The sequence below is a fragment of the Brachyhypopomus gauderio genome, chromosome 10 (assembly GCF_052324685.1).
Source record: "Brachyhypopomus gauderio isolate BG-103 chromosome 10, BGAUD_0.2, whole genome shotgun sequence".
Lineage (NCBI taxonomy): Eukaryota > Metazoa > Chordata > Actinopteri > Gymnotiformes > Hypopomidae > Brachyhypopomus > Brachyhypopomus gauderio.
In genome coordinates, this window is record NC_135220.1 from 1,131,046 (window position 1) to 1,151,211 (window position 20,166).

The following is a 20,166-nucleotide window of genomic DNA, read 5'->3' on the forward strand; positions in this document are numbered from 1 at the left end:
CCGCCACTCACACAGCGGAGGGGCTGACGGGGGACAGGTGAGACGCAGGCTGCTCCGTGCGGAGACCAGAGGAGTCGCGGGGGGGGGAGTGAAGGAGAGACGGGCCAGGCACGAGCGGAGCGGCTCTGGAAGGCCGGCGAGCGCGGGCGGGACTCGGGGAGGGGAGGGGGCGGGTCTGACGCTCGGCGGCTGGAGAGAGGATGCGTTCTCTGGGCGTTGGCCCCGAGGAGAGGTCAGCCCTGGCGATAATAACGGGAGCGAGGAGCCGAGGAGATGCGAGCGCTTTATGGAGCTGCGGGTGCTGACGGCAGCAGAGTGGAGACCCACCGGAGTGGCGGTTCTGGGGGCGGCTCGGAGCGTTCGCTCCTCAGAGCGGCCGGCGCCAGGCCGTTTACACACACGCTCTCACACGCGTACGTGCCGACATGCAGAGACACACACACACACACACTTACGCTTACGCGCACAGATGGACGCAGTCAGTAGCGCACAAACTCTGATGCATGCACACGCGCACGCACACACACACGCACACACACACACACACACACACACAGTATACACCTTCCACACACAGTATACACCTTCACACATGCACTCACTCTCTTTCTCTCACACACACACACACACACACACACACACACACACACACACACAGTATACACCTTCCACACACAGTATACACCTTCACACATGCACTCACTCTCTCTTTCTCTCTCACACACTCACACACTCACACTCACACACACACACACACACACACACACACACACACACACACACGTACAGTCAAGCATGACATCATGGGTCTGCTGTAATCTCTGTTCACAGTGAAAGGGGCCTGGGCTCAGAGACGTGCCACCTATAAAGCCCTAATGGAGTCCAGATGCCCCAGTGTCCGGGACGGGAGCTCACCGCCGCAGCACCTCGGCCCCGCCCCTTCTGCCCCGCCCCTTCTGCTGGGCAGACATCAAAGGCCTCTGAGGGTTTCCCTCGCCCAAAAAGACATGGAGAGAAAGGGGAGCGTATGAGATCACGCGCCTGACGCCAAGGGCCCAGCTGCAGGCTGAGAGGAGCAGCACACACTCCTGTAGCAGGGCACACTCCTGTAGCAGGGCACACTCCTGTAGCAGGGCACACTCCTGTAGCAGGGCACACTCCTGTAGCAGGGCACACTCCTGTAGCAGAGCACACTCCTGTAGCAGGGCACACTCCTGTAGCAGGGCACACTCCTGTAGCAGAGCACTCCTGTAGCAGGGCACACTCCTGTAGCAGGGCACACTCCTGTAGCAGGGCACACTCCTGTAGCAGGGCACACTCCTGTAGCAGAGCACTCCTGTAGCAGGGCACACTCCTGTAGCAGAGCACTCCTGTAGCAGGGCACACTCCTGTAGCAGAGCACACTCCTGTAGCAGAGCACACTCCTGTAGCAGAGCACTCCTGTAGCAGGGCACACTCCTGTAGCAGGGCACACTCCTGTAGCAGAGCACACTCCTGTAGCAGAGCACACTCCTGTAGCAGAGCACTCCTGTAGCAGGGCACACTCCTGTAGCAGAGCACACTCCTGTAGCAGAGCACACTCCTGTAGCAGAGCACACTCCTGTAGCAGAGCACTCCTGTAGCAGGGCACTCCTGTAGCAGGGCACTCCTGTAGCAGGGCACACTCATGTAGCAGAGCACTCCTGTAGCAGAGCACTCCTGTAGCAGGGCACACTCCTGTAGCAGGGCACACTCCTGTAGCAGGGCACACTCCTGTAGCAGAGCACTCCTGTAGCAGAGCACTCCTGTAGCAGGGCACACTCCTGTAGCAGAGCACACTCCTGTAGCAGAGCACACTCCTGTAGCAGGGCACTCCTGTAGCAGGGCACACTCCTGTAGCAGAGCACTCCTGTAGCAGGGCACACTCCTGTAGCAGGGCACACTCCTGTAGCAGAGCACACTCCTGTAGCAGGGCACACTCCTGTAGCAGAGCACACTCCTGTAGCAGAGCACACTCCTGTAGCAGAGCACTCCTGTAGCAGGGCACTCCTGTAGCAGGGCACTCCTGTAGCAGGGCACTCCTGTAGCAGGGCACACTCATGTAGCAGAGCACTCCTGTAGCAGGGCACACTCCTGTAGCAGGGCACACTCCTGTAGCAGGGCACACTCCTGTAGCAGGGCACTCCTGTAGCAGGGCACTCCTGTAGCAGGGCACTCCTGTAGCAGAGCACACTCCTGTAGCAGGGCACACTCCTGTAGCAGGGCACTCCTGTAGCAGAGCACTCCTGTAGCAGGGCACACTCCTGTAGCAGAGCACACTCCTGTAGCAGAGCACTCCTGTAGCAGGGCACACTCCTGTAGCAGGGCACACTCCTGTAGCAGAGCACACTCCTGTAGCAGAGCACTCCTGTAGCAGAGCACACTCCTGTAGCAGAGCACACTCCTGTAGCAGAGCACACTCCTGTAGCAGGGCACACTCCTGTAGCAGAGCACTCCTGTAGCAGGGCACACTCCTGTAGCAGGGCACTCCTGTAGCAGGGCACTCCTGTAGCAGGGCACTCCTGTAGCAGGGCACACTCCTGTAGCCCCGAACACACACGAACGCGCACAAACACACACACACACACACACACGAACGCGCACAAACACACACACACACACACACGAACGCGCACAAACAAACACACACACACACACACACACACACACACACACACACACACAGACACTATCATACAGTACAGAGTAAACATACCCGGTATAGGTGATGAAAGCCAAAGGCCATTCCAGCCATGATGATGGCCAGAGCACCGTAGTCTCTCCATCTGTAACCAGGAGGACCTGCAGGGTCACACACACACACACACACACACACACACACACACACACACACACACACACACACACACACACACACACACACACACACACACACACACACACACACACAGCCTGCTGTTATCACACAAAACACTGGCAGCATGGCTGTAATTCAGGTAATTCAGCATGTAACTCTGCATATGTCTGCCAACACAAACCAACAGTGTCTCTCGTTAGAAATGCACATTAGCCGTAAGGGCCAGCGCACGTCGCTGGAGTGACAACAGAACCGAGAAGAGAGGTCGTCTTCACCTCCAGCGGGTGCACGGAGGAGACGCACCCGTCTGCAGTGAGTGAGCAGAGCGGGAAGCCCTGTTGACACGTCTGGGGTTCACGCGTGGAGACGGCGCTCGTACAGCCGTGATGAGATACACCAAATAGCAGCAATCGTATTCTTTCACAAGTCGTGTGTAGATGCAGCCCGGTGAGGTGTGAACGCTCGATCAGGAAACAGAGGCCACATCAATGAAGCCCACTTCACCTCACACTCGTTCTCAGAACGAGAAACATATGACCCAGAAAAAAATGTCTTCTGAGAATGTTGAGTATATACATAAAAAACATAAAACATACATACACCATAAAGATACTGCACTACTGTAACTGTGCTGTGTTCATTCCATGTCAGTAATGACTGATTAGGTACAAATTTTAAGGCATTTGCCCCGAAATAGGCTAAAGATGTGCCTTTTCTCAAAAGGTCATAGATTAGCCAGAAGCAGACATTTCTATTCTAGCAAAGGCTCTGGCAAGAGGTAAAAAATTATCATGCAAATAACCGTAGACCAAGCAGAGAAGTAATTAAGGCAAATCTGGCTGAGGCAGGTCAACATGTCAGATACAAAATGCTCCATTTTGTAACATACTGAGCCTGGGAAACAGGTGTGTTGTGGTAATTTGTCTGAATCTGCTCTACTGAATACAAATAAACAGGACCTCTAATAGACTACAAGGGATGCTGGCTCTTTCTTTTCTCTCGGTTTTTTTTTTTTTTTTGAAGCTTTGGTCCTTTGAGAAAAATCAGGTGGCCACGGATCAGTGAGCAGACGATCACTTCTGATGATATCTTGTGTGATTTGACAAGGAGCAAAAAAAAAAAAAAAAAAGAGGAAAAAAAATCCTAACCACCATTCACAGAGCTGTATTTGTCTACAGGTGATCTCGGGTGATCTCGGGTGATCTCGGGTGACGTGCGATGCCCACAGGCACGTCAACAACCTCTCTGCCGCAGCCTTCTCCACACTGTCAATCCTCACATGGCTACAAACACAACCGTTACCGAACAGTCTGGTGGGTTGTGCCTTTAACAGCCTTTCGTGTGTTCCCTAAAGCAGCTGTCGACAGCTCGTAGGCCATGGATGACAGCAGCGTTCGTGGGGGGGGGTGGTGCCATGTCGGGTTCCTCGGGTTCTTTGAAAGCCACACTTCCGACGCTCTCCGAGAGGAGCGACCCGCCACCGGGCCTGTCTGGGCGCACCACGTTAGCCAAGCTGAAGTTCCGGCTGCACCCCTCCACTTCCATTTGGACGCACAAGGCGGGGAGCCCGAGTCTGGTTCCCCCCTTTTTTTCCAATCTCCTCTGAAATTTATTGGGTTCAGGGAAGGCCCTACTGTCCTTCTGTCGGCTGAAAATAGAGATCAGAGTATCCATTACTGCGACAGAGATGGATGCGAGTCTCTGTGCATCGTCCCCATAACAAGGACATCAAAGGGAGGTAGCCCCCTCTTCCCAGCCTGACCCCCCGTACAAGACTCCCGGCTCACACCTCATTATCCACTTCTCTTATAGCCGTTTTGATGTAACCCCCCCCCCCTCGCCAGGGGCCGGCCTGCGCCCTAAGTATTCGGCCATCCCATCAACACGGCTTTCATTACAAAACATGAGATGCTCAGGAGTCAAGGACGACGTGGCAATAAACGAGGGTGGAATACATCTGGAATCATTGTCATACGGGTTAAGCGCGGCGACGACTTCATTCTGCATTGGAAAATCAGCGGGCCAGGCCGGTGCTCATAACCGGCCGTGGTAATAAAGATCCAGGCTGCAGGAGAGAAGACCCTTTACCCGGCCAACCCTCAGCCAAACGGGGGGGGGGGGAGGACCACGGCCGTGATGGAGAAGGCGCAGCGTCACCTAGGCAGCCCCCTCCCCCGTGTGGGGGGGGGAATTAATTACAGATGTACATGGCTGGAAGGCCAGACGGTGCCATACGCCACCCCAGAGTGATGGGATCCGTATAATAGCGCGCCGGGAACGTCTGGAGGTTTCTTGGTGAAGAACATGGTCTGGGAGACAAACGTACTTCTAGTTATGACTTCAGGGTGCTTTTAGCTGCCTTGAGTTTACATGATAAGCATAGGGTTTTAGCATGTAAACAAGGACATGAAGACATTGAGAAGCTCCATTTAGATGTTCCATCATCTTGAGTGACAAAGTAATCTAGCAGCCAATGAAAGCCAGTGAGAGACGAGCCTATTTGGGGAGTTAATAACTGTAAAGGAAGAGTGGGTCGCCTTCTTCTGTCCAAAGGATGGAGGTTATGTGCACGGTGATTGGTAGGGCTGCGCTCACCGTATGGTCCGGGCGGAGGAAGGTGCTGGAGGGTGTGTGTGGGTGGTGCTGGACTCAGGACCAGGGCCTCCTGTGTGCTGCCTGAACGCTGGATGGCCATCTCCACCTCCTCGTCGCTCAGACCTGGGCAGAGAGGGGCACCAAAGGAGCCACGTGTTACCCGAGCGGCCCGGGATACGGTTCTAGAGCTGGAGAGCTGACCAGACTGGCACTGTGGAGATGGTCTCCATTACTGGCAGCCTTCAGCGTGAGGATACAACTCCTTCATTTCCAGCTACATTATTTCCCCAGGTGGAGCTCTTCGAAACCCCAGACAGATAAAATGCATTATTTTAATTTCTTCATTGTAATGTAAATGTATTACATAATTTTGCAAATGCCAATATAATCTAATCTTCAGATCTTTTTTAATGATTTTAGTCATGATTAAATTGCACAGAGATCCCTGATGGAAAATGACAGGAGAGGAGGGGGGGAAAAATCTAATTTTAACATTTCCTTTTGTGGGGAAAATGGGGGGTTTATTTCCAACACCTCACACAACCACTCGCCCGTGTCTCCTCTTTATTAAGCAATTCAAAATAAACAAAGACCCAAACCTGCATCCACCAGCATGTAAAAACCAGAAAAAGCCTTTGGAGAGTTGTCCGTTCAAACAGGCAGCGCTGAGCTTTGGACATTTAATGAACACATAAAAGTGGTGGAAACATTATAGGCTCCCCTCCCCCCTCCCCAAGCCCCTCCCTCTCACCCCCAAACCCAAAAACATTTAGATCAAAGTGCAAGTTAAATGTATCACTTTTACACACACACACAGCTATATAATACCACATATAGTCGCTCCGTGACCTTTGTTTGTCCACAGCAGACTGGAGTGTGTCATTTCTGTCATTGTGTGTTTAGCACAGTGATCTGCGGTCGGTTGGTCGGTCTCTCTCTCTCTCCCTCTCTCTCTCTCCTTCCCCTTCCCTCTCTCCCCCTCTCCCTCTCTCTTCCAGCAGGCTAAGTGTGAGTGCTGTTTACTGGAGATGTCCCTCTGGGCATTTCAGCACTCTATTCCACATGCTTTCATACGACTCTACTGCCTGCCGGGGTGCCAAAAGGCTGAGCTTTGCTCCAAATTGAGCTGTTTAAAGAGCAGACAGCAAGCTGTTTTTGTGCTGTAATACACATATCATAAACGTGGCAAATGCCACTGGAGCGTGTGCTTACGCAGGCCAGGAAGAGCCAGGAGCTTTGGCAGTGAACAGGACCGGAGTCTGATCAGACTCCTGTCAGCAGGGGAGGACGTCAGAGTGCTGCAAACCAAGACGCTTCCCAGATCAAGAAGCATAATACCAGCTACAGAACAGCTAATAAAAAATCAACAATAAGAAATAGTGATTTAAAATAATGCAAATGAACACAGGGCCAATTAATTAACAGGGTGACCCTACAGAAGGCTTACAGAACGCTTTCATTCAACTCGGCACCTAAAATTAGCATGAAAAATGTTCCAATTTATATCTGAAGTGAATCAAGTGCATCACAGAACACCATCGGATCCAAGTTCTTAAGTTCACGAAGGGCAAAACATTGATTTCAGCGTGACAACTACATTCGTGCACCCTTGGTCATAAAAGACAGGGCCGAATCGAGTTTCTGGGCCTAATTTCATGAAGGGAAGAGCCTCGCGCACAGCTCTGCACTAATTCCCCACCAGACAGAGTATTAATGAAATTTATAACTCCACCATTTTCATTAAAATGACCATTTACTCACTTTTATCACTCTTCCAGAAAACTCTGGGTTAAGGTCAAAGGCACGAGGAGATTCTTCTCAGACCCGTAGAACGTGCGGGCCGAGGGACGGGGGGGAGGGGGGGGGGTGGTTCGGGGGAGGTCAGCTCTCAGGGACTAAAACGGCCATGAAAATGGTTGAATAATTTAAGTCAGATATCGGCCATCCTGCCTGGCGTGGTGGTGCTCATGACAGGAACTGGCCATAGTCTGTGAGCTGGACTGTGCAATAAGCAATAATGTGTCCCTGGTTTGCCATCCATCAGACCACAGCAGACTGCATGGTGGCAGACTATTGAATGAGACAGAGTGGACTGTAGCTCCCCCCCCTCCCCCTCCCATACTTGAGGTATATCGTCCCCCAAAGGAGAAAGACACTTCTGGGTAAGTTCACACGTTCAGCTTTGAGCGGGGTCTAGTTCTAAAAGATATCACAATAAACAAATATGTACATATCAGTAATGTCATTTGAATTCTTAATAGCACCTTTGGGTGAAACTACAAAGGGCCGTTTTTTTTTTTTTTTCCACGTCCAAATTAGATGCATGCAAATTCATTAATACATGTGCTTTTCTTGTGGATTTTGAGCCCAGGTCAGCTATTTCGCTGCCTGTGATGCCTTTATTCTAAAGAAAATGGGAGGATAAATAAAAGGCCTTTGAGATCCAATTTGAAAGAAAGACAAGCAGGAGAGGCTGAATTTTACATATAAAAGGAAAAGCTCACAAAAAGAAAATGGGAAATTTATATGGTTTCCAAACCTGTAGAATGACCTCCCGACCTCCATTTCGAATCGACCTGCTGGGAGATGATATATTTTTTTTAAGACATAAATTACATCTAATGATGACACCGTAAAAAGAACAATAATGAAAAGCTATTCTGTATTTTCATTATACAGTATTATTTGGTGCACCTGATACACACGGCGCCTGTTTATGAGTCATCGTATTAGCACATGTTCTGCCCAAGCATTTGCTTTGACCTTGCCATTCTCATTGGGGCATGAAATTACGGTGGTGGCACCTCGATATTACAGCTATAAATACTGTAAACTGCATATCTGGGCTACGTATTCTATTGTCTTTCAACATAAACCGGATCGGTATTTATTTAAAGGAAAACCCATTGCTCTTCATATTATTTACAGCTCTATTTTCTGCGCCGTTTTTACCTTTTGTTTTTATTTATTTATTTGTTTGCTGCCCCCCACCACAGAGGTGATTATACGACCCAGTGAGGGAGGGGGGTCATGAAATGTCATTTGGCCAGTTCTGGCATTTCAGAACTTCTTAACTGGGTTAAGAACAAGCTCGGACAGCCAATTCTATAACCGCTTACAAAAACAAGTTTAGACGCTAAGAAATATGAATGCTGTCCACCGGCCTACAAGGCCTGAATGATTAAGTTGCCCTTGAGTGAATATTACATATATTTTGAATATGACATTAAAAAATGTCATGGCTCATAAACAGACAAAGGGTCAATAGGTTAGGGAGAGTCAGGAGGCGACTTCATCCTGTTTTGCATGTGCATGTCCATGCGACAGAATTCTGGGTAAGCAGCCACCCCTCCCCCCCCCCCCCCCCCCCCCCCCCCCAACCAGTGCTGTCGCAGGACACTCGCGTACCCTAAATAATGACCAGTCTCATAGCACATTCATTTATGTATGAAAAAAAAAGTGTTAGGAGGGGGGGCACGACAGTCTGCTCTCATTTCCCTGCTTTATCGCCCTCCCCTGATGACAAAGTGAGAGACGGTCCGGGCTAGGTGGCGCCGTGGAGTAATTTATAACCACATCAATCCCTCCGCATTTTCCTCAGGCCTTGGTCATCGCCATTTTTGTCCAAGAGGTGAGTCGCATAACCTCACTTGCAAACACCATCCTATTAATATCTGGGATGATGAACCTTATCCTTTCCTTCATGGCACGGGCGCTATTACACCATGGGTGCCCCTCTGTCCGGGATGACCCCTTCGCCATAATGAAGTGACTGTAATGAAGAACTGTAGAGAGGTCAGAGATCCAGTCGGCTCGTTCACACCGAGCAGCCCCAACCTGCTCTGCCAAAGTTCAGGTGTACGACCTGTACATAAAGTCGAGTTATAACAAAATAATAAGAACACAAAGGGACAAGTGAATGTTCTTTTACTAGCCGCTAGGTCTATTTCCCCGTGAGGGAACCAGCCTGTGTTTAATGCTACAGTTTAACTTAGTGGACAGGTTTTCCTGGCATGGGATCAGCCTGGTCTTAATCTGGTCTAAACTAAATTGTCAACGGTGAAGCACAGTGGAATATATATATATATTAGTGGTGGGACTTTAACGCGTTAATTTCGATTAATTAATTACAGGAAAATTAACGAACTAAAAAAATTAACGCATTTTAATGCATGAGACACTTTTGCACCGTGGAATGTTTCTCAGTGCACGAGTTCCAGGCATACAGATTATATGGACGCACAATAAGATCATGATGGAGATGACTGAAGAGGCTACGCTGGTGGATGGGACATTTAAATATAAGAAACTTCCAGATGGAATACAAACACAAATAGTATTATTTGCACTTTATGTAGGAAGGAGTTCGCTTATCACAGGAGCACTTCCACCCTTCGTTACCACCTCAACGCAAAACATGTTGGTGCTAACGCACAGGTCAGTAATGATAACTTAGCTGCTAAATGTATTCCTAGTACGATAGGGTGACCAAACGTCCGTATTTCACGGGACATGTCCGTATTTCACATCCTGTCCCGGGCGTCCCGGGTTTTTTTTAAAGTGAGGAAATGTCCTGGTTTTTAAATTACCTTCATTGGACCATTAAGTGTTACGCGCCGCCTCCGATCGCGGCGGTGACGCGTTGGTTTAAACGTGACGAGGACTCAAACGCGACCCACTAAAAGCAAACGGCAAAAAACAGCCAACTGAAACCTCCGCGACTGTGGGAAAAACAAAAACAAAAAAACCCAGAGGGAAACAACAGAAGAACGACACAGAGAAACTCGACGTGTACAGATCAGGTAAGTAAACAAACAAAAAACACGCGGAACGGGATACAACGCGTCTAATAAAGAAAAAACGGGGAAAACGAAAATCACACGGAGAATGCCTCAACGTGTCGGAAGGGAAAAGAGAAAAAATAAGAAACGAAAGATGAAGCTTAGGTAACACGACCTGCAGCTCCTCCCTGGTACCTCTCAGACTGTCAACCAGAACACTGGAGAACAAACCGACATAGAACAGAAAGGAAAAAACAGAACGTAAGACAGACAAAACCTGAGAACACTCAGGAGAGAAACTAGAGAACGAGAGAAACGTAGAAATAGCACGAAGGCAAGAGAAACTGGCTTAGGCTGCGAGTGCACAGAACAACTAACAACTTCAGCAATGAGTTGCTGAAGTCACCCGTATTAAATAGGCTGCTTACAGCTGCAATCTATTGGGCTTGATTGCCCCTGGTTCTAGCTTGCGTGCTCCGCCTAGTGGCAGCAGGAGGCACGTGCCTGGCTCTAACCCTGACAGAACCCCCCCCCCCCCCCCCCCCCCCCTCTAGGCCCGAGACCCCGCGGGCCCAGGGCCATAGCCCTGTCACGATAAAAATAAGTGATCAGGGAACGATCCAGGATGCGTGCCCTGGGGACCCAAGACCGCTCCTCAGGCCCGTAACGCTCCCAATCCACCAGGAACTGGTCCCGTCCCCTGACCCGACGAACGTCCAAAAGACGTCGTACCGTATAGACCGGACCCCCACCAATCATATGCGGCGCAGGAGGAGCCGGGGCGGGAAAAGAACCACACAAGAACGGCCGGAGATGGGACACGTGAAACACCGGGTGGACACGCATGGGAGGAGGGAGTACCAAACGTTAGGTGACCGGGTTGATGCGATGGTCGATCTTGAACGGACCCAGGAAGCGAGGAGCCAGTTTTTTAGTACCACCCCGAACTGGTAAGTTACCTGCTGCCAACCACACATGCTGACCAGGACGGAATGACAGCGTAGGGAGACGGTGCTTGTTGGCACTGCAGCAATAGGCGGAGGAGGCCTTCAACAAGGCCGAGCGGGCCCGTGACCATGCCTTGCGGCAGCGCCGAAACTGAGCCACAGCGGAAGGCACAGCCACGGCTTGCTCGTGATCTGCAAACAGAGGAGGGGCATACCCGAACAAGCACTCGAAAGGTGACATGCCCAGAGCCGAATGCCACAGCGTGTTGTGGGCGTACTCAGCCCACAACAGGTGGTCGGCCCAGGACGCAGGGTTAGTGGATGCCAGGCACCTGAGGGTCTGCTCCAGGTCCTGGTTTACACGCTCAGTCTGGCCATTAGACTGGGGATGGAAACCCGAAGACAGGCTAGCGGAGGCGCCGAGGAGGGTCAGGAACGCCTTCCAGAAGCTGCTGGCGAACTGGGGCCCTCTATCGGACACCACATCCTGAGGGAACCCGTAATTGCGGATTACATGAATCAGCAAGAGAGATGCAGTCTCCCGGGCGGAGGGCAGCTTGGGCAGGCCGATGAACTTACTGAATTTGGAAAACCTGTCCACGACCACGAGAATGGTGGTTAGTCCTTTAGAGGACAGAAGCCCGGTGACGAAATCTAGGGAGATATGAGACCACGGTCTGGAGGATGTGGGTAACGGGTGCAACAACCCCCTAGGCTTGCTGCGTGGCGCCTTGCTTCTGTTACACACCTCGCAGGAGGCCACGAAGTCGCGGATCTCCTGATCCATAGCTGGCCACCAAAACCTCCTCTTTATGAGCTTGGTGGTCCGCCTTGCGTCAGGGTGCGCCGCGTAACGCTCAGTATGTCCCCACAAGAGGACCTTGCGCCGGGCGGTCGAGGGAACGTACAGACAGCCAGGAGGAACACCGCTAGGCCCGGGTTCATTGGCGAGTTCGTCCTGCACTGTCTTCACAATCCCCCACCGAATGGTTGCCATTACAACCCCCGGGGGAAGCACGGTTTCAGGAGGACTGTTAACAAGAGGAGGTTCCCACTGACGAGACAAAGCGTCAGGCTTAGTGTTCTTCGAGCCCGGACGGTATGCCAAAGTGAAATCGAAACGGCTAAAAAACAGGGCCCACCTGGCCTGTCTAGCATTGAGACACTTGGCCTGCTGGAGGTACGTCAGGTTTTTGTGGTCCGACCAGACCAGGAAAGGGTGACGGGCTCCCTCCAGCCAGTGCCGCCACTCCTCTAAGGCCATTTTAATGGCCAGGAGTTCTTTGTCCCCTACGTCGTACCGCCTCTCCGTAGGGGTGAACCGATGCGAAAAATAGACGCAGGGGTGCAGCTTAGGTGGTTCCCCAACCCTCTGAGAGAGAACCGCCCCAACGCCCAAATCAGAGGCGTCGGTTTCAACAATGAAAGGGAGCTCAGGGTCAGGAACCCGCAACACCGGAGCACTGGTAAAAAGGCCCTTAAGCGTCTCGAACGCCTTCTGGGTTTCAGGGGTCCACGTGAATTTCCCCAACTTTTTACTAGTAAGGGCAGAAAGCGGAGCAGCAAGGGAGCCAAAATCTCTGATAAACCGTCTGTAGAAATTGGCAAAACCCAGAAAGCGTTGAACCAAACAAACGGACGTGGGCACGGGCCATTGAGTTACGGCTTTGATCTTGGCAGGGTCCATTGCCAGTTGACCCTTAGCGACGATGAACCCCAAGAAGGCCACCTCGGAGTACACCGTTCACGAACCGCTGGAAAGCCGCGGGTGCGTTCATGAGCCCAAACGGCATAACTAAATACTCATAATGACCAGAGGGTCTATTGAAGGCGGTTTTCCACTTGTCGCCTTCTCTGACTCACAACAGATTATACACGCTTCTCAGATCTAACTTAGTGAAGACCGTCGCCCGTTGAAGGGCCTCGAAGGCGGAGGACATAAGAGGTAAGGGGTGGCGGTCTTTGATGGTGATCTTATTTAGTCCCCTGTAGTCTATACAAGGGCGGAGGCCCCCATCCTTTTTCCCCACAAAGAAGAACCCAGCGCCTGCGGGAGAGGTAGAGGGACGGATGGTACCAGCAGCGAGCGCTTCCTGAATGTAGGATTCCATAGCATTGCGTTCAGGCAGTGCTAAGGAAAACAAACGCCCCCTAGGGGGAGTTGTACCAGGTAAGAGGTTGATCGCTATATCGCAGGCTCTATGCGGGGGTAGGAAACCTGCCTTACGCTTGCTGAACACGTCTTTTAAGTCGTGGTAAACAGCAGGGACTTTTTCTAAGCCTGCTATTTCTTCTTGCTTTTCCCCGGGTTTACTGCAGCGGGGCACCAAGCACGACTGTTCGCACACTTTACTCCAACAATTGATAGAAAGGTTGAGCCAGTCAATATCAGGATTGTGGCGCTGAAGCCAGGGAAACCCCAAGATCAGCTGCAGTTTGGGCGCAGCGATGACATAAGGGGTGAGGGTTTCGTGATGGTTCCCTATAGTAACTGTCAGAGGAACTGTTTGGTGGGTTATATCACCTGAAGTGAGCAACCTGCCGTCCACGGCGGACACTGAGAGAGGTTTTTCTAGGGGAACCAGAGGTACAGAAAGAGAAGCTACGAGGGCGGAGTCAATGAAATTGCCAGTGGCCCCCGAGTCCACGAGAGCCAAAACCCGGTGTTCGTCTGAACCCCACCATGAGACCACTACGTGGGGCATCAGACCGCAGGCGGGGAAATAAGCGCCATGACCCGTCGGTGCAACCCCATTCACCGACGGGTCTACCCTTTTCCCTGTAACTCGGGACACTCTGCGATTCTATGGTCAGCCCGGCCGCAATAGAGACATTTGCCCTCCCGTAAGCGGGTTTGTCTTTCCTGACGGGAGAGGCGAGTGTGCCCTAACTGCATGGGCTGTTCTGATGTTTCGCTGTCCCCTTGAGTAGTCTTGTGTACTGGAGATACTGGTTTAACACTGGGTGGAGCGAACAAACGGCGGTGTTTGCGATTCCGTAACCGATTGTCTAACCTAACAGTGAGTTCTATAGCGTCGTCCAAACCGCTGGGTGGGTCTCTGAGGGACAGTTCGTCCTTTATCTCTTCACTCAGTCCTTCTATGTAAATAGCCCCCAGCGCCTCTGAACCCCAGTCGCTCTCTGCTGCCAGTGTGCAGAAATCTAACGAGTATTCTGCCACAGTCGATCTGCCCTGTCGTAAACGCAACAGTTTAGACGCGACAATACCTCCAGAAGCCGGATGAAAAAACGCCTGCCGCATAGCCCGAGAAAACCGCTCAAAAGAGGAACAAAGTTCCGGTTGGTTCTCCCACACTGGTGTAGCCCACCGTAGTGCTTTCCCCGAAAGCAACGCCATCACATAGGCCACTTTAGCACGCTCGGTGGGAAAACGTGATGGCTGCTGCTCAAAAATGCACTGTAATAAAAACCCCCTACACTCGTTGGGATCCCCACTGTAACGCGCCGGAGCGGGCAATGCGGGTTCCGTATGGGAATCGGCAGGCAGCCCTACAGCCCCGGAGGAAACCGGAGGGCTGGCAGCTGTAATAGGCGGATCTGGCCTTGCATAGCGAGGGCATTCCGCATCTCGTCGGCGAACGGGTCAGCTGAGTCCATAACAGGCTGAAGGTGTTCTGTTACGCGCCGCCTCCGATCGCGGCGGTGACGCGTTGGTTTAAACGTGACGAGGACTCAAACGCGACCCACTAAAAGCAAACGGCAAAAAACAGCCAACTGAAACCTCCGCGACTGCGGGAAAAACGAAAACAAAAAAACCCAGAGGGAAACAACAGAAGAACGACACAGAGAAACTCGACGTGTACAGACCAGGTAAGTAAACAAACAAAAAACACGCGGAACGGGATACAACGCGTCTAATAAAGAAAAAACGGGGAAACGAAAATCACACGGAGAATGCCTCAACGTGTCGGAAGGGAAAAGAGAAAAAATAAGAAACGAAAGATGAAGCTTAGGTAACACGACCTGCAGCTCCTACCTGGTACCTGTCAGTCTGTCAACCAGAACACTGGAGAACAAACCGACATAGAACAGAAAGGAAAAAACAGAACGTAAGACAGACAAAACCTGAGAACACTCAGGAGAGAAACTAGAGAACGAGAGAAACGTAGAAATAGCACGAAGGCAAGAGAAACTGGCTTAGGCTGCGAGTGCACAGAACAACTAACAACTTCAGCAATGAGTTGCTGAAGTCACCCGTATTAAATAGGCTGCTTACAGCTGCAATCTATTGGGCTTGATAGCCCCTGGTTCTAGCTCGCGTGCTCCGCCTAGTGGCAGCAGGAGGCACGCGCCTGGATCTAACCCTGACATTAAGACTGGATTAAACTTTCGCGAGTGACTGTAGCGCGTGACTCCGTACACCTCACGTGAGCGGCGGAGGCGTTTAAACTTGACGCGTCACATTATCTGCAGTGTTGTCCGTAACGATATGTAGTCGTATAAAGAAACACCCCTCAAAAACAGGGGAAGGAGCATTAACCTGACGAGGGAAGTAAAACAGGTTATTGTGAAGAGCGCCACAAATGTGGCTCTGACTGGGGATCACTGGACCTCTGTTAGCAACAAGAATTATCTTGGTGTGACAGCTCATATTATAGATGATGAATGGAAGATCCAGTCATTTGCTTTGAGCATGCAGAAGACCACTTCTAGGTACTATGGAGATACCTGTGGCAGAGGCCTGGGAAATTAAAGAAAAAGTATACCATCTAAAATGGTATTAAAAAACATCTTCTGATTCACTTCAGTTCTTCTTATTCTTCCAATATCTTGAGCAAAGCTCCCAAAATAAAAAAAATTTTGGTCAGAATTTCCAGTGTTCTGAAAACTGTTTGCTCTGTTTTCTGAACTCATATATTGGTCTGTGTAGTAGACTGGTGGAAAAATAAACAAGATGTTGAAGTTTATGCTTATATCATTGATTCATTCATCATTCAAACTTAAATTAATATTTCTCATGTTAAATACTGAAATGCAATTAAAATGCGATTAATTTCGCGATTAATTACAAAGCTTCTGATTCATTTTTTATATTATATATATATATATATATATATATATATATATATATATATATATATATATATATATATATATATATATATATATATAGGTTTAGATTTAATTTAGGTTTAATCTGAGTCTAGAAAAATGCCCCGTATTAGGTTTATTAGTACATAAAGGAAAATGCTTGGGTTGTCAAGTGGAACCCAAAGCTTAAATGACGTGATGGTGTTTCTGTCCATCTTGTACTTTCACTAGTAATAACATTTTATTTCAGCAGTTAATAAAACACTATTTTTAGAACCACCATCATCCCAAGAGTAACAGTTATCTAGGCCATATAACCAAATGTGTAATTCCCAGTTCACACCAGTCAAATTACCCGTCTTCGATACATTAGCGTATATTTCTGTGTGCTTACACCAACCAATCACCTCTGCCTTCAAAGGATGAGAAAGAAAGAGTGGAGGGAGGGAAAGAGAGAGAGAGGATGAAAAGAAGAGAGGTATCCTTCAGTGCAGATTAACGCATTACCAGTGCATATAAATAATACGTGGAGGAGAGATTCTTGCGTAAAGATCCTGCAACGTGTAATCAAAGTGTCGCCTGGTTTGCTCTTCATCAGCTGAGCGCTTCTCTCGGCCCGCTGGAGGAATCCAATTTAAATCCCACTCCACCAGGAGATGGTATTGTTTTATTTTATGTGAGCTTTGACATTTCTCACGGTTAATACGGAGTAAAATCGGACAATATTTACATAAATATGGCATTAGACTGCGATAGAAATTAAGACGGACGTGCATTTGTTGTTTTGGGCATGTGGTTGAGTTGCAGTGGGTTGGAGAGGGTGCTCTGGGGGTCAGACCATGAGGGGGGGGCCCACACACTCCAGCTGCAGGGGTGCCACGACAGACAGGGCACACGTACCCTGGGACATCAGTGCTGCAGTGGAGTGCTGGCATTTTTAAAAAGCAGAAGAAATCATCTGTGAGAGCACCATGCACAATTTTTCATACCGGTCTGTGCTCAAATTGTGGCTACAGGCAACATGTAATAGCAGTGTAGTCATACCCTCAAAAGCAAGCGATGCAAATCCGACTCCCAGGAATACATCGATAAGCATGTAGTTATAGGCATGCATGCACCAAAACTTATGTACCGTACATAATTAAGAAGAATATCGAAGACAGAACTTGCTCTACGGTTAAATCTATGTTTAGAGCTTATTACTATGACCTTGGCTTAACACTAACCCTAATTAATAGGTATTAGCTATAAACAGAGAAAATTAAAGGTCACCCTTATAACTATCAAGCTGTCATTTCTGCTACTGTACTTAAGGCATGTTTTAATATGAAATGTGCCAATCAAACTAAATTTCCACTTTAAGTAAAAATGAAAACCCCAGATGAAAAGACTGAGAGAGGTGCTCGCCTCTCTCAGAGAAAAGACTGAGAGAGGTGCTCGCCTGCTTAAACTGCTTCTGTGAACTCAGCAGGGCTCGGGGTGGGGTGGGGGCGGGTGTTTGGGGGAAAGGGGGGGGGGCGGCTGTAGAGGTAAATTTTGTGTGAAATTTAATAAAGTGAAATTGGCTTACGATTACTCAGCATTTACCTTCAGACTAGCTGGCCTCCCTCCTACCCTTCAAATTGCACAAGACGCTTTCAAAGTGATCCAACATTGTGACATAATTACATTGTTCAAGGTGAGGCGCACGAGAAATGGTCTTCTGCTGACACAAGGCGATTTTCCACAACATGCAAATTTACACACGGATCGCTTGTAAAGCCAGTGGCACTCGAAGACATAACGCTTGGAGAAAACTGCTTATTCAAAACAAAGGGAGGCTAATTGTTGATCCACAATCAAAATATAGGGGTTACTGTGACACCATGACAACAGTTTGCAGCTAATTTACAAATCCCATCAAGAAACACCTCTGCGCTAGCTCACAACGGTAGCAATTCCGTTTTATAGAAGTATATTCATGCTATCAAACAGCAGCTTAAAACCATCTGACAGAAACTGTCCAGTGCTTTTGGCTTAAAATGTGCATGTTGGTCATGGTTGTTGGGACTGTGCAGTAGGCATTAGTGAGGCGTACAGGTCTAAAACAATCACAAGTGAAAACAGATTGAGGCGGACGCACGAGGTGGCACTGTGCGAACACAACGCTGAATAAATAACTTCTCAATTCCAAAGACAGGCGATTAAAAAGACCAATGACCTGGAAACGGCACCCTCAGCGGAAGATCTCCAAATGTCCAAACAAAAATTACAACATCAACTCAGAACGGCAATGTCCCCCGCGTCAAGCTTATAGAGCCACTGGAGCTGCACGGTGCTCTGGGGACATCTCGTTATGATGGCCCTGAATTCCCCGCTCCTCATTAGGGGCGGGGGGTGGGGGTGGGGGGGGGGGGGGGGGCGCTGACCTTTCACGAAGTCAAAAGCACAACGACAACATCAACGTCAGTGCATACCGCCAAGCCAAATATAACTTAAGAGTTTGGAGATGAAGGTCTTTCATGTTTCTGAATATTTTATTAGGTAGCTGCGAAGATTACACTTACCTAAGCAAAGTTTTAAAACTCCACCTAACTGTGTAATTACACTGCAGAACTGAGAAACAATATCAGTACTTTTGAAACAATTTCAGTATGTTTTCTTTTACCATGTCTGATTTATTAGGATTCCACTGAACTCAGTCTACAAAGCTAAGTGACCTAATTATAGAGCAGCATGTAAGCATATATTTACTGCACTAACACATCCATTATTGAGCTGTGTTATAGCTCTTTAAACATTCCTGCGACAATAATTAAACAATTTATCCTATTACATAAAGTATAAAATTTACTAGGTATGTACTGTACAGAAAACCTTACAAAACACTAAGAATCCAGATATTAACATTACAAAGGCAGCACAAGTTATTAATAATGAATAAATCCAAACAGCTGCTAACGAGAATGACTGATGAGGGAAACTTGTAGGAATACTAGGGATTCATAACAGCCTGGTGATGTGAACAAGACCTGTCGGCGAATATAGATTTTGTCTCGTGTTACTCATTCTAGTCATGAAGCATTTAGGCTCCTGAGCCACTGGGTTCTTCTGGCACCAAAAGAGCCCAAATCTACCTGCTGTTATTGTTACTTAGCCCCGCAAAAAAAAATAAATAAATATAAAAAAAAGAAGAAAATAATTTAAGGTAGAACATGAAAGAAATAAATAACAAGTCAAAGCTGAAATGTGTCGGAAGAATTACACGATCTGACATCATATAAAGATTATAGATTAGTCACTTGGAGTTTTTTTTGTCGGCGCTCATTTTTTGATTTTCTATTATAATTAGATTAATCCCAAAGAAACATTTTATGTCTTTAAGAGCAAACGGCCAAAACCTCATGTAACTCGTTTTGATTAGTTGATGTTCTTCACAACAGATTTACTTTTCTTAAAGCTTTATCTCTCTTTTAAAGGTTTTAATATACTTGTTCCATTTGCTACATATTAACTCCAACTGGATTCGGTTTGATGATTGTGATATGCAAGTTCCAGAGTCAACATAGACTGTCAAAACACGCGTGTAAAATGCCCAGGTGTCTTAAAAAGCATCTGTTTTAACATTTGCCAAAAAGTCTACAACGGACGTGAACCACAGATGAAGCCTTTTATCGGACTACCACATTATCTTTACAGAGGATGTTCATTTATCTTTCTGCTTTTAAGAGTTCATTCAATTTTTAGAACATGTAAACACAGAATTAAGGCCATGTTCATTGTAATACATCGCACAGATTAGTGAACAGTGTTTGAATGCTGGTGTGGCATGATTCAAACGCACGTATTGATAAACACCTAAACAGCTCTGAATTTAGAGCGAATGCATATGTATGCTCACACCACTCTATTCTGCAGGTCGATAAAATGTTCCAATGCTATCCAGTGCTTTAATATTTATGATAACAGCTAAATT

General features: G+C 48.5%; 1 protein-coding gene across 1 annotated transcript in view; it reads right to left on the minus strand.

Annotated features, from left to right (window-relative positions):
- Nucleotides 1-20,166, minus strand: part of pex14 (peroxisomal biogenesis factor 14) — a 57,769-nt gene that overhangs the window by 15,732 nt on the left and 21,871 nt on the right. The window contains 2 exon segments of the mRNA XM_077018496.1: nucleotides 2,735-2,820; nucleotides 5,432-5,554. Coding sequence (XP_076874611.1) covers nucleotides 2,735-2,820; nucleotides 5,432-5,554 — 209 coding nt within the window.